At 33.9% G+C, this 15,889-nt stretch overlaps 1 protein-coding gene across 1 annotated transcript in view; it reads right to left on the bottom strand.

The window, feature by feature from the left end:
- The window catches only part of LOC145303575 (uncharacterized), a 115,837-nt gene that overhangs the window by 52,297 nt on the left and 47,651 nt on the right, over positions 1–15,889 (bottom strand). Inside the window, exons 5-7 of the mRNA XM_080145118.1 lie at positions 14,432–14,555; positions 7,620–7,686; positions 1,177–1,380 (exon numbers count right to left, since the gene is read on the bottom strand). Of these exons, the coding sequence (XP_080001244.1) occupies positions 1,177–1,380; positions 7,620–7,686; positions 14,432–14,555 (395 nt within the window). The remainder of the gene's footprint in view (positions 1–1,176; positions 1,381–7,619; positions 7,687–14,431; positions 14,556–15,889) is intronic.

The raw sequence follows: 15,889 nt of genomic DNA on the forward strand, positions 1-15,889 counted from the left end.
AGTTAGATCCATGTCTAAGGAACCTATATCTAAAATTTCAAGTGTTTAGACCCAAAATTGGCGGAGGAGTTTGGTAGAGTTATCAAAGGTCAAATCGTTGAACTTTGACCCCTTAACAGCCAAATTTCTGGCCGAAAATATCTTACAAAGATTTTCCCATATCTCAATACTCTGTATGTCAAATTTCGAGTCTGTAGACTGAAAATTGATAGAGTTATTGCGTTGGAAAATGTACACACACAGACAGACACGTTCACTTTATATATATATATATATATATATATATAGATTTATATTTTGTCTGATAATAGGACACTTATTACAATTTGATAAACTAAATTAGTACACATGGTCAGCTGCTACAATCATAGCTGCCATGACTCTATCTAGCTTTCAACTAACACCATTAATGCAGACGTTGATTCAATCAACTACTCCTACTGATGCATCGTCAACTTCGTCTAGTTATGGACGTACTCCACGTGTCTAGCTATTGACTAAACCCGCCCAAACGGCATTTAAATTCCACAACTGCGCCTTCGTCATCATACTCGAGAAGCTATTAACCGAACCCATTAACCAACATTCTTTTGTTCCTTTTTCCTATCCAGTCTCTTCTGACAAATCTGTTATTTACAGGACAATCTCTAAAACTACATTTCGATCTATCTGTCCTTCTCAACAGAAATCCTGTCCATTTCAGGACAATTTCTTTCAGTCTGCAAAGCTGTTCTTAAACCTCGGCGTGACGTTCACATTTTCATCATCACCGGTGCAAGCTGAACATGCACTCAAGTCACCCCTGGCCTTCTTGAGAATTTTGGCAACAATCATGTAAGTGTAATCATTCTGTTTAGTAGAACGTTACCGTCTTGGTTCACGGAAGATAGCGAATTGTTGAACAACGCACCAGTGTAAGTTGCTCATTGTGTTTAAACGTCTACAAAATGATACTTCACAGCAATAAGATTCTTGTAACGCAAGCGACTGAACCTAACCATTTGTAATTGTACATTTTGGCAAAATAAAACTAGATACAATTTTTTTATATTTAATTAAGTTTCATTATTTTTCTTTGCCTATTGCCTATTTGCCTTTGTGTCCAGCTAATTACAAAAGCCAATCCTCATACATCGGCTACAAAAAAAAAAAAAAAGAGATAAACTTAGTACTTACATAAGCTCCGTAATGCATCACACTCGTATAGTCATATGGCACCTGCTTATCGTTGACACTATTTGTGCTATACCTTTGGAAGTTGTAATACATGTTAGGAGGAATGTTTTGTCGTATAATGTACACATAGTTGTCTCTGTCAGGACGAGTCTGCTCGTGTTGAAAACCGATGGCGTGCCCCAATTCGTGAACAATAATCTTTTTCTAAAAGAAAGAAACGAAAAAGAGAAAACATGCAATATTAGATTTAAAACAACGTCTACTGATATTCATCGCGTGTCTTCTTTTTTTTTTTAAATATACATCACTGTCCATAACATTGAAACTATTCCATTACAATGCATGAAATGGAAAAAGAGAAACGCTGCATGTAACATTCTTTGTTTGCTTTAAAATTTGGCACTAAAAGTTATATACTACGTGTAACCAAGCCCTGACCACTGCTCTCCCTAGTTCTGTCTCCTTTCTAGAGAACTCTCCTAGAAAAAAGGGGGATTAATTATTGTAAGATGGCGCTCAATAAACTTGCTATTACACTTAGCTCTGAATTGTCCACATTCATAAACTAACGCATGAACGTAACATTAGAGATGTGTGAAGAGAAAATAAATAAGAAAAGGATATCCGAGATTAGTTCAAATGTATTCGCTTTGAACTAATCTCGGATATCTTTTGTTTTTTGCACATTATCAAAAGAAAATGTCACTCAGTTTAAAAAAATATATTTATTTAAATTTTTGTTCATGTTATGCCAATTCATTTGAATTTATAAAACATTTATCTAGTTTGAAAAAAATTCTTTAAACTAAAGATTTAGACCATAGATTTGAAAAACTATTGCCATACCAATGTGAATTTGCCTATTCCGTTTTTGTCAATTAATTATGTTTCTATTTGCATACGAACAGAGAAATTTAAAAGCAAAAACAACACGCTCTAGAAAGGATGACATGATTCCATTTCCGTTTTATGAAAACCGGTTTTCTTTTTTTGTTGCAGACCATCTACAAGTTGGTCAGTTGTGTACAAATCCCAAGTGTGATAGGAGCCTTCTATTATGCCTGAAAGTGGCACAATGTTCAACGAGTGAGATCAGAGATGCACCGCGTAAAACTCATGCCTTCTACCGATCCCAGCTATGACAACAAGACGATTGCCAGCACCTTCAAAATGCATCGCTGGATTGCGGCGAATAACAGGGATGTGCTCATAGTGAAGAAAACAAAGTTTCTGGCCACGGTTATGCTCTTTGGTGTGATTTCAAATGAGAGCTACATCATGCTATCTCACATCTTCGAAGTCGGCTTGAAAGTCAGCATCAAAGAGTATCTGGATGTGCTGCCTAGTGTGGTGATCCCCTGGTACAATCAGGTAGTCGCTGGCAAACCCTGTGTGTGGCAACAGGACTCGGCACTTGCTCACAAGTCCAAAGAGACCCAGGCTTGGCTTTGACTTTGTACCCTCCCTGCCCCCCCTTATCTTCTCCCCTGACCTGAACCTACTAAACTACTTCGTTTGGTCATACCAACATAACCTCCCACAACACCAAAGCCAGATTGATCGCCGCTATCTACCCAGTATTTGTTGAGCTCCCGCCAACGCTTATGGGAAAGATATGCTCCCAGTTCCGGGCCCGTATGAAGGTGGTGATTGAGGCTGAAGGTGGCTACATTGAATAACTGTCAGCTCTACTACATAATTAAGTTACCTGAATTGATTTTTTCAATAAAAGTTTTAAAATAAAGTTGTAGTGTTGTTTTCTTTAGGGCGACACTTTTATCGTTCCACATTGTAATATATAGATTTGCAAGTTATTTTTCCTTATTTAACTAATTAGGTTATGACTCAGTGAAGTTTTAAAGTATAAATATAATAATGATAGTAAAAATGACACTAGTGTATTTTGTGAACAGGATTTCTGTAAATGTCCACTCGGCCTCGACTGGCAACTGACGTAAACTGCCAGAATATGCCAAGCCTGAGCGCTGCCGATCAAATCTTAAAAACATTATACAATTGAAAAGCAATAATAATAATAATAATAATAATAATAATAATAATAATAATAATAAACTATTGTAATATTTTTTATTTTTCAATTCTTTTCAAGAAAAATTTTCAAACTTTTTTTTTCAAGATTATGGTTAAAAAAATTTAAGCTGCAGCATCTTTTTTTTAGTTTTAAGAATGGAATTTTTTTCTAATAAATAGTAGCAATGGTTTTTTTTTTAGTTCTTTTTTTTCCAAGATTATATTAAGAAAAGTTTTCAGAATCACACTTTTTTGTAAATGTGTTATAATTTTTTTGGTAATAAATGACAACTTAAAAAAAAAGTTTAAAGAATAAAAAATTTTATCCAACCACGTGTCTTGCACTTCATTTCAGATGCTGCTGCTGCTGCTGCTGTTATTATTATTATTATTATTATTATTATTATCTTTTATTTATTTTTTTAGGTACTCTTGCATAATTTGACCCGAATTCTTGTGAATTCCCGTCAAGCATGCATCGGGCGAGACCGGCAATCATTGGTGTCAGCCGCGAGCGTTGTTCAAATGTTGAAACGCTAACTTGACTTTTATATTTTATTTATTTAATTTTTTTCTGTTATGTTTTTAGTAATTTTTAAGGTGATATTAAGAATGTGGGGGTGACTTTTTATTTTCTGATTAGTTACTTATTCATCTTTTTTTTTAATTGAATTTTTGGGAGTTTGATTAGCCAAAGAAGAAGCGCTATCTAAATGGAAGCAGACGACATTCGAATTGGAAGAAAGCGACTAAACCAACAACAAAAAAAGAAAAGCTGACAAATATATTTTCAAACTCGCCAAACAGAAAAATGACAGGCAAGGAAATAAATCTATACATGTTAGAAAAAAAAATGAAAACATCGATGCAGACAATGTTATAATGTCAGGAAAAGAAATTGCTGTCCCAAAAAATGAGCTACAACAATTGTAAACACAAATGTTTACTTAAAAACAGATCGTGTGTAAAGGATGGTTTCTCCTGAAGATGTACAAATGGACAGTGCCACTAAAAAAACTTGACTGAACAACAAGTCTTGAAAACAAAAAAAAAAAACAAGAAAAAAAATATGGTTACAAAAAAGAAAAAAACAAAAACAAAAAAACTTGTACTTACACCTAACAATTATACGGTTAAAAAATCTTTCCTTAGAGAAAAACAAACATTCTGTTGATAAATATTTTGCAAAAAAAGAAAAAACAAACAAAAAAATTAAATACTAAAATGAAATAAACATATTTTCATTTTTCAAGATAGGTTTTTTTTGTTACTCTCGATTATTTGCATTTGTATTTTTTCTGTTTTTTTTTTTTTTTCATTAGTCTGCGTCCGTTACGACGCTCGGCTGACACCGATAATTGCTGGTCTCGCTCGATCCATGCTTGACGGGAATTCACGAGAATTCGGGTCAAATTATGCAAGAGTACCTTTTTTTATTATTTATATTCATTTGTATTTTTTCTACTTTTTGGCAATACTTTATGACGTGCTCCAATGTCTGTAGTAGCTTATCCAGCATATGTTGAATTTATTGCTGTGCTAATCTACGATTTAAAATTAATAACTAAATTTTGTTTTCTTCTAAAATTTATCAAAAGTCGTCTGTTTATAAAGTGTCTTCTTATTGGCTAATTGCGCTTGTTGTCGTTTTCTGATTGGCTTATTTACTTGACTAACGCTAGGCATATTCCGCCGGTTTGCGTAAATTTCCGGTTCCGCCTTATCGCACATTTACGAGAATTCGGTTCACAAAATGCACTAGTACCGGAAAAATAATAGTCAGAAGAGATAGAATTGTCCAAAAAACATAACGTCTAATTATTTTTATTGACAGATACAGCAGTTAGTAGTAACTGAATTGTTAATTAAAATATGTATTCAACTTTGTTTCAGTGTATTAAAAAGAAATCATTTGGTATGCATACAGTAACACACTTAATAATTGTTAGGTTATTTTATTTTGTAATAGTAGGGGGAGGAATAGTACGAGGATGAGGATGAGTAAAAAATATATGATAACTGAATCAATTATTTAGATTCTACATCATTTTATGTAGAAATATTATTGAATTTTACTTGGTGTTTTAATAGTGTTTAGCGATCATATGTTTGAGTATCTTTCCAGAATAAGCAAGCGCCATTTTGTATATGTGCTATAGTGAAATAACGCACGCAATGATCGGGATAAAAAAGAAAAAAAGAGTAATAATTAAGAAACGGATGTAGTAACATGTATATGTAATCGTTCTCATATAACACCATATTCAATATATGACGCATATTTGATTGAAAAAGTGTGCAACAAATTATTTAGAGTCACCACTTAATCTTGAACCTTTGTAATGATGATAAACTGAGTGCTAATAAATTGTTTTCGGGAAATGTGCGATTATCTATGATTATTTTAAAAGTGAAATGCTGAAAGTAGTAGTGGAAGCTTAAACATTTAGAGTAATGTTAGCGTTTAGGGAGGTACAAATTTAAGAGCAGAGCAAAATTAAAGGCTCAAATTAAACTTAAGATATCATATACAGTCTAAAAATCCTTTCCAAAGCATCAAGTAACACCACAGCAATAATCAATTTGGTTTTAAATAGAAATAATATATATATATATATATATATATATATATATATATATATATATATATATATATATATATATATATATATGTATATATATGTATGTATATGTATGTATGTATATATATATATATATATATATATATATATATATATATATATATATAATCTGAAACAGTAAAAAATGCCAAATTCCACTACTAATGATTACTACGATATTATCCCATTGACTACTGTACACTCAGTAACCCTTATCCTCGGGTGGCTTCTGGCCCTTGATAAGTAGTGATTCCTTTGTAAAAAAAAAAAATTTTTAAATAAAAAGAACAATAGAAATTCGTATTATTTGGATTCATTGGATTACTTTTCTCGTCTTGAATGTCATTTTCACAATGTTTCGGTCCATATAATCTCCAACCTTCTTCAGATGTATCTTGTGAAACTCGGAAATATTTCTGTCGAACTCGGAAATTTGGACAGAATTTCGAATCGAACCATTTATTTACTTCACGAGGGTAGTATGCTCTCCTTTCGTCAGCCATAACTGGATAGAGATCCTAAGTAATCTGTAACTGTATTTTTCGGTTGCTTACACTGCAGATTAAACTTTCAACCTTCAAGAGAATATCACTTTTACAATTGATTTTTTCAAGTACGCTAACCACTGCGCCACAGCCCCTGTAGACAGTTCTAGTACGAATTTTGGGAGCCTTAAACCTATTTTATTTTTAACTATATATTTATATAATGCTCCCTATCTTGGGTTGAGTGTATCGGGACGTGATATACAAACTGCCATTAGCATATTAAGCGACGCTCTTTGTGTAAACAAATCGAGTGGAGGCATTTGGATGATGTCAAAACATCGTTAATTCATCACCCACTCAGCATCAGCCGTATACCACTTAAGTTAATACAAAGAGTTTGTGAAAATTGGACCTCTAGATTACGTCATATACACACAAGTTGCGGGGTTATGTGCTCGAAATTGTATTTAAATCATAAATGCAAAAATTAATCTTTGGAATAAATCACATCTTTGTATGATAAAAATATTTTTCTGTAATTTATTTTAATTTAAAGTTTGCCGCTCCTAAAAAAAACTATACATAGACAATGTATAACAATGCAGAAATATGGTGAGTTGTTACTGCAAAAAAAGATACAGATTTGTTTTTATTTTTATTCATTTATTTTGAAATCTTACTTGCTTTCAATTTTTCATTTCATTCACTAGAGTTGTCTGTATGGAGCCGATATATCACGATATTTCAAAAAAACTTCCCTTTCTCATGTGTTCTAGTTCATGCCTCATGCTAACAATAATAATGGCCATTGTCAGTAAATAGTAACACTTGAGAAGGGGAGTGGGTATCTGGGATCTCTTTTATTAAAAATACTACACTTTGAGCCTAACTGGAAGACCAGATAAATCAAAGTCTCTAATAAAAATCCAGCAGACTTTGTTTTTTTTTTAATTTATTTCTTTAATATATAAATTATTTTTTATATAAATCTAAATGCAAATTTCATGAAGAAAGCTTCTTTCTTAAAATTGCCTGCCTATGGAACTTTTTTCCGCTGGTCTGTTTTTCAAGTCCAATGTAAACAAGTTCTTTTTGAGCTGCCCCCTTAAAATAATCAAATTATACTCAATTTCCACCACTAATGATCACTATGCTGTTGTCTCAGTGACCACCTTACACTCATTAACTCTTATCCTCTAGTCACTTTCGGGTCTTGATAAGTGGTGACTCCCTTGTAAAAACAAAAACTTTTTATTTATTTAATTAATGTGCTCTGTAAAAAAGAATAATAGTATTTACTTACGATTCGACAGTTTGGTGCTAATGAGACTGCTTGATTCCCTCCACGCATTCCAACATAAGATGAACATCTGAAATGATCAGAAGTATTTAATTTAGACTCTTATAGAACGTTGTGCAAAGAATAATATATATAACTAGCTGGGGGAGGGGTCGTTAAATATATTTTAATTCATGCAGGTTTCGTATTTATTATTACAAAGCCAATTCTCTATTGAATATCAAATTAATATATTTGGGCAGCAGTTTTTTCTCTTCTGCATGTTTCATTGAACAGCAGTGATAATTCCTGTTTGTTTCTCCTGCGATCCATCTTTTCCATTTGGCAGGCCAATGTTTAAACTTTCTGTTCGAATGTAAAAAGAAATTCAGCAAAGTCACAAACGTTTCTATTTCCATGAGTCGTCTTCAGGCGAGTGATGAATTAAAAAATTGCGTTTAGTGAATTTATTGAAAAAGTTGATTAAAATCGTTTAAAAGCACTTAAGCGTATCCCCCCCCCCTCATATTGATTCTGATTGATGGTCAGTTTGTTTATGCGAATGAGTAGAGCTTCTATAATTGGGAGGGACAGGTTACAATATGAGACGGCTATAACAGCGGTATTTTTTTTTTATTAATATGTTCTAAATTCATTTTGGGAGGTGTCATGTGCTACTAAGTGTTGGTAGATGGAGCTATTAGGGGAAGACAAGTGATATATAAGCCAGCAAGAAATACTGGTCTTAGTCATCCGATGTATGAATTGTTTTTGAAGACACATTCCCCTACAGAAAATTTTAAAAATATACATGGCATTACTAGTTTTTAGCAATTTTTTGTTGAGTGTCAGGTTATTGCATATTAGTAAGAGATTTGTTTTAGCTTTTTTATAATAAATGATAAATGTAAATTGAGAATTTTTTCCAATAGTGGAAATGTGTTTATCTACGATATTTTTTTATCATTTTTTCGTCGATTTTATAATTAGTATCTTTTTACATTCAAACAGAACGTTCGAACATTGGCCCACCAAATGGAAAAGATGGTTCACAAAATAAACAAACAGGAATTACCCCTGCTATTCAATGAAACATTAATATTATATTGTACCTAATATATAATACTGATTTCAAAAGTTTAAAAAAAAATGACTTTGGTGCCATCAGCTAGAATCGAAACCAAAACATTTAGCGCTCAAGCAGCGTCTTCTACCAATGTAGCTATTGAGAGAGATAGGTAAGAAAGATTTAATATTAAACTTGAAGAAATGAATTGAATTTGCACATGCGCAGAAAGAATTAGAAATATGTCGGCAAGTTAAAATGAACAGTTTGCATTTCAACTTGCTAATAAATGTCTGTATACGTTATTCATTCGTCCAAACAAAGATTTTACTTGTTATAAACCATCCTTGGTGTATGATTACTGTTCCCTGTTAATTTTAGTGTTAAGTGTTGAGGATAAATATGCGTGTTCGACAACTTATATGGAATGAGAAAGAAACGAGATTATTTGTATTTACAAACGTGTAATTTATTTAAGCACAAAGAAACATTTACACATTTCTTTTACAGATAAAAGCTTTTAGTGAATATATGTGTGCATGCATATATTGTGTGTTGTTGATCTTTGCCGATCAAGTTTGGACTGAAATAAATATATTTTCTAAGTTGTTACCGAGGTAATTCATTCATGTACCGTTTGTTTGTGCATGGTTTGCAATGTTTGGAGGAAGGAAAAGGGAAAGAAGAGAGGAACAGAGAGAAAGAAATTAGTGTTGCTCCCTGTCTGCTAGACACGAGGTCAAATGGGGCGATAAGTGATTATTGTTTCCCTTTTATAATTTGCACTTGCGTGTTTGCTTTGTGTGAGGTTTTTAAACTGAGATATCTATATATATGACCATTAGTTTAAGAGATTATCAGTTAAATATTTACATATATACATACATACATACAGACAGACAGACGCGTATACATCTACTGTTTTATTTGTATGGAATAATTAAATTACTGACGTAATTCAATTATTTTAAATGAATATTACTGTGATCACTGCTAATACATAATATAGACTAGCAAAAGAAATTAAGATGGAAGGTTATTCAGGTGTACATGATAAAAGATGATAAAATGGCCACTAGCAAGTCCTGATCTAAATCTAATTGAAAATATATTGGTGAATTATCACTCACTATCAATTATCCGAAATAAGTCAAAGTGTGTCCCACATCGACGGTCCAAATTTGGAAGGCATTCACAAAATATCTCACCTAAACATGATACATGATGATAAATACATAAATAAATGATAACACAAATTCATTTGCAAATGTTATCAGAAGAGGTGGAAAGTACTGGAAATCTGGGGAGACTTGTTGTCACTCAGTTTCCAGGGAACAAAAGATATGTTGCGAGTTTGTCTCTGCTTTATTGTTATTTCCATGGCAAGTGCTCGACTGAGCTTCAATCTATGGTTCCCCCCCTTCGCCAACTTTCATAAGAAACACTCGTCTATCTGAAAACACTATCAATAATTCCCCCCACTATTTATCTGTGCCTAAACCTAAACGAAGATTCCATGAAAAAAGCTTCTTTCTTAGAACTGCACACCTATGGAATTGTCTTCCGTTTTCCTGCTTTCCAGCTGACTACAATATGATTGTCTTCAAGTCCAACGTAAACAAGTTTTTGATGAGCCGTTCCACTTAAGTTAAAAAATTTACGGAATTTCCATTACTAACAATTACTATATTGTTCAATTGACTACTGTACACTCTTAACCCTTATCCTCGAGTGGTCTTTGGGCCTTGATAAGTGGTGATAAGTGATGATACTCATGTAAAAAAAAACACAGGTTGTCTTCAATGAGAGATCTTTGATGACCTGTGTGAAAGCTCCTTGTGAGTCAATAATAATAATAATAATGATGATGATAATAATAATAATAATAATAATAATAATAATAATAATAATAATAATAATAATCTGAGAAGGACAAGGAAACACTTATAAACAAAATCATGCAGTATAAATAAAAGTTATGTATACCTGGTCCATATCACTAATAAGATACTCTGGACTATTCATAGTCTGGACCAAAGAAGAAATTTACACATTTTGATTAGAAAACTAGAAAATTAATGACCATGCACAATGCATTACACCTAAGAAATGATATTAACTGATTCTATACGAAAAGAAACGAAGAGAGAAGAGGATTGGTAAGTGTAGAAGATTGTGTAGAAGACACAAGGAAAAGACTTGAGAAAGTACATAACTCGGAACACAGAAGGACTGATCACCACAGCAAAAGACACCATCAAGATGAACAATACAGGAAAAGATAAAACCCGAAACAAAAAGACAAACAAAGAAAAGTGAAAAGAGAAAAAACTACATGGGTGATTTATATGATAAGAGAATCATAAAAAACGCTATGGACATGGCTAAGGAAAGTATATGATGAACATAGAAACATAATCTTTACTTACAGTTGGATAGAACAACGTAATTAGAACTAAGCACATCAAAGTTAAAATAGATAAAACGCAGAAAATAGTATATGTATTAATATTGTCAAGAAAGTTCTTGCGGAATTTTTAATTTTGATTTCAAATTGTGTATTTTCAAATAAGTTTTCGTTATAATACCTTCACTTTACATTATCTAATTGTTTGAATTATAAGCAAATGCTTATGATTTAAACAATTAGATAATGTAAAGTGAAGGTATTACAACGAAAACAATTTTTTTTTTTCTTGAATACAAGATAGAAAAAAAAGAAGCAAGTGCGCATAATTTCCTTATTTTAATGCAAGCTAGGCCGAAAAGCTGCTTAGAAAGCTCACGATATCAACTAAGTGTTTGGGCCAGGAACCACTACTGAATGCACAGCACAATGGTGGTTTAAGAAGATGAACAGAAGTAAACGAAAATAGATGAACACCACATGAAATCAAGAAAACTGAAACGGATAATTGTAAGTTAGTCTCCCCACTCCCAAGAAAAAAATAATTGTAGTGTTGACATCAACTGGCACTACACCAAATAGTCATGATGGAAAGTCCGAGGAGAGAATGCATTAACCAGACCTTCGCTGGATGTGTGTGAAGTGAACTCGGACCTTGGGGAGGCTTATTGCCACCCAAATTGCGATGAAGGCTAATGGTTGTTGCCAGCGAGAAATCAATGGTAAATGATTGTTGCAATTACACACATTCCGTTTCAAAGATTATTGAAAGGCGTGGAGAGTATTGAAAATCTAGGGAGACTTGTTATTACTCAGACTCCAGGGAACACCACAAGTTGTTGACAGCAAGCAATCTCTGATAATGGTCTTTGTGAAAACTTGTAGTAAGTACTAATAAAAATCACTTATGTTATATTTCTTTTAGTCTATCAACCTGTTTGTGTGTTCATTCCAATTTTCCTACGAAACTACTGAGCCGATTTGGTTGAAATTTTGTATGAACCTTTTTGTAATAAGGTGTAACGAACTACATATTGTGGCATCCGTCAGATGCACAGCTAGAAATTAATAGAGATGTGTTTCCACAATACCACATTTATTCTAGAAGTTTTCTCTGAAGCTACTGAGCTGATCTGGTTGAAATATTGTATAGACCTTTGTTATGATATGGTGCAGGGAACTAAGGATTATGGCATTCGTTCGACGTAGTTAGGGATTAATAGGGATTAATAGAAATTATTATTTCATGTAAAAATGAACAAAAATTTAACCATATTCAACCATAAAATGTGGCATTAAGCACTCATTCTAAGTCAACGGACTATAACTTTTGTCCGTCTTTAACGGACTAAAAAGTCTAGTAATTCATAAATGTTAAGCCCCTCCTTCCATTCCTCCTTCACAGACACATCTCTCAAAAGTTTCTAAACAGAATATAAAATTCACTTACGTGGGACTAAGTATAGAACACTATAAGTCTCTTCCCACCTCCAGTTTTCTACTCAGGAAGTTTTGTCAGTCCATGCATATCATCTATCCATGAACTTCATCACATGCTTGAAAACAAGACTCCGCCCAGTGTTCAAGTGCTTTGTCATATCGTAACATGCATAGTTAAGCAGGTTATACTCAAGTACTTGCTAAACGCATCTTTTTTTTTTTATCATTTTGCTTTTGCTGAGGATAAGGCATCCTCCTGGATGCCAGACATTTACCAGCTATCTCAGACAGTTCAACCGAGAGATCTTTTTAAGATTCTAACCGTCCCTTGAAGTGCAATTGTTTGTATCTCTCTTGCACTTAGTTTACCAGGTATATTCGCCAGGTAGTTTTTGAAATTTATGAGTCTGGTTGCACCTATAATTACTGGAATGATGGAGATATTTCTGAGATTTCAGTTCCTTTTCATGTTATACATGAGACCTTAGTATTTCATTATCTTTTCACTCTCAGTTCTGTTTAAACCAGCTTCATTGGAGACACAAACTTCTGCTAGGGTTACTTCTTTCTCCTTATTACCCATATGTTTATGTCAGGTTTAATAATTCCGTTTTCTAGGTACGACGATGTAGGAATTGCATAGTCATAGTGAATAGTGTATGACTGGATGACCATAAAGCTTGCCAAACCTGTACAATTTACAGTTCGCCACTCATTCCTGCTTTTTTAAGAATGGCTTTCTGCAAAGCTGCGATGATCTCTGCCAATGCATCTGTTTGTCGATGGTCACCACAGGAACCACAACTATCCATAAAGATAGAGGTTTAGTCCTATAAATCCCCTATGTTCTGTTTACGTCCATGTATATTTAAAGGCTAACCCCATGAAGGATATGACATTTTACCACATATAGTCCGTGGTTCATTATGAAGAGACTGTGTTTTGTGCATCAAACTACTGGGGTTCATTTATAGAAATAAATGATTCAGTCATTTAATAGAATATTTAATAAAATACCCAAATTGTACATCTGCCTACACCAACGATTGTTTAAAGATATTTAGCACTGCCTTGTCTTCGTTGTATCTCAAGATCTTATAATCTGTCGCTATCCGTGTAAATGAAAAAAATTTCTGTTCTATAGATACTGCATGCATATATCATTTGGGTATTTCAACTGACAAATTCCCGTTTATTGTCTGAATGGTTTCTGGTCTAATGTGTAAACTTCAACCCCCGCATGTGACTCCCTCACTGGCATTCATGTCTGTCTGCCTGTCTCGAATTTTCAAATTGTTTTTTATGCGTTTATATAACAATCAATTACGTCTGCCGTTGACTTTCCGAAACGATCTTTTAAATTTAAATCATTTCACCCAATTTAATTAATTCGTTCATTTGTCCTTTGTTTCACATCATATGAAAGAAATAATCAACGTAAAAGCATTGCCTTTTGTACACGTCTCTTCACATCGATATTTTATTATTGTATTTTAATCTCCCACTACATGACATTGATCTAAGATGCTTTTATTCTTACCAAAGCGGTTTATTGTTTCCTCCATATCACATATTTGAATAGCTTAATTTTTTCCCTTTCTTCTTTTGTTTTGTTTATTAATATTCATCAACAGCATCTCTTTGCACATTAATTTTAAATGTTAAATGGGTGTATCCAACCACTTCCTAAGTGCAAATATTCAAATATTTCATAGTATTTAAGCCATTGTACAACCTTTTTCGGGTTTTCTTGAGGTAGGTAAATTATAATTTTACAAATATAGCAGAATGTCTACTTCGAGATTTCAAAACTGTTGAGTACGAGAAACTCCCACTGCAAAAGCTGGATTAAAAGTCCATTGATGGTGTTTTTCCTCTTATTAATTGACAAAAATCATTTCATGATAATAAATCGTTACTTACCCACCGCCATTTTGAATGCTTATCCGGTTCCGGTCATTGGAACGGGCTGGTCGGAATTTTAAACAGGTGTAATGGTTCCATTCATTGATAGCCAAGTTGACTTGATGCCTGTTACTACTAGAGACTTGACGTAAGAAAATATAAAAAAATCATATCATGTACAAAAGGTGTTGCAGAAAAATGCGAGATCTGATAAAAAGAAAGCAAAACATTCAATAAAAAACAAAAGTTATATATGCAGAGACCCGGCAGTTCATTTAGCAGCAGTTGGTTTTTTTGTTTTTTTTACATGGGGTTCACCACTTATCAAGGCCCAATGGCCACTCGGGGATAAGGGTTATTGTGTGTACAGTAATCAAAGGGATAGTGTAGGAATAGTATTGGAGAATTGGTAAGGTGTCATTACTTAGGGGGATGGTTCATCAGGAATTTGCTTGTGTTGGACTTGAAGACATCCAAGTTGAAGTCGGGAGGGAAACAGGCAAGCGGAACAGCATTCCACAGGCGTGCAGTTCTAAGAAAGAAGCTTTGTTCATGGAATCTACGTTTTGATTTAGGCACAGATAAGGAGTGGGGAAAATTAGGTGGTTTCAGCTAGTCAGGTGTTTTTTGAAAAAGATTGGCGAGGGGGGACCAGAGAATGGAGCTCAGATGAGCACTTGCCATGGAAATAACAATAGAACAACGATATGCTCGCTACGTCTCTTCTGTGGGAAAGAGGTTGCAGGGTAGAGAAAAGGGCATCCCCACCAAGCCACAAAGTCTATTTTGTACTCTGTCAAGGCAGGATAGGCTGTTTTTAGCAGCTCCTGCCCAGATGTGGCAGCAGTACTCCATCTTTGGACGTACTTGGCTCTTATATAGATAGAGAATTGCATCATTAGTGAGATATCTTCTGGAGCGGTAGAAGAATCCCACCATTTTCCCAGCGACCTGGGCCACAGACTTGATGTATGTGTTCGATTTAAGATCAGAAGTAAAGGTCAACCCCAGAAGCTTATCAAAACATGGGGCCTCCCCTAGACGAGAGCCATCCATTTCAATTGATGCCAGATGAGGATCAGAGCGTTGATGATGTAGATAGGAGCTTGGTCTTAGATGCATTAAATGTAATCAGCCACCTCTTTCCCCACTGTACCATGCGCTCAAGATCAGAGGAGAGAGAATCAGAGAAAACATCATCATTTATGGCCTTTGATGTGTTGCCATAGATGGTTGTGTCATCAGCATAGATGTCAATGAAAGATTTTAGTATGTGTTTTGGGAGATCATTGATGTAGATCAGGAAGAAAGTTGGGCCCAGTATGGACCCCTGATGGACTCCAGCATTAATACTGTGGGCCTCTGATTTCTGCCCATCAACCACTACTCTTATGAGCCTATCTGAAAGAAATGATTTAATGATCGAGAAAACATTTCCAGTTATACCGTAGCTGGAAATCTTGTGTAGTAGGCCTT

Source organism: Euprymna scolopes, chromosome 19, assembly GCF_053919585.1.
Source record: "Euprymna scolopes isolate OS-2025 chromosome 19, ASM5391958v1, whole genome shotgun sequence".
Classification (NCBI taxonomy): Eukaryota; Metazoa; Mollusca; class Cephalopoda; order Sepiida; family Sepiolidae; genus Euprymna; species Euprymna scolopes.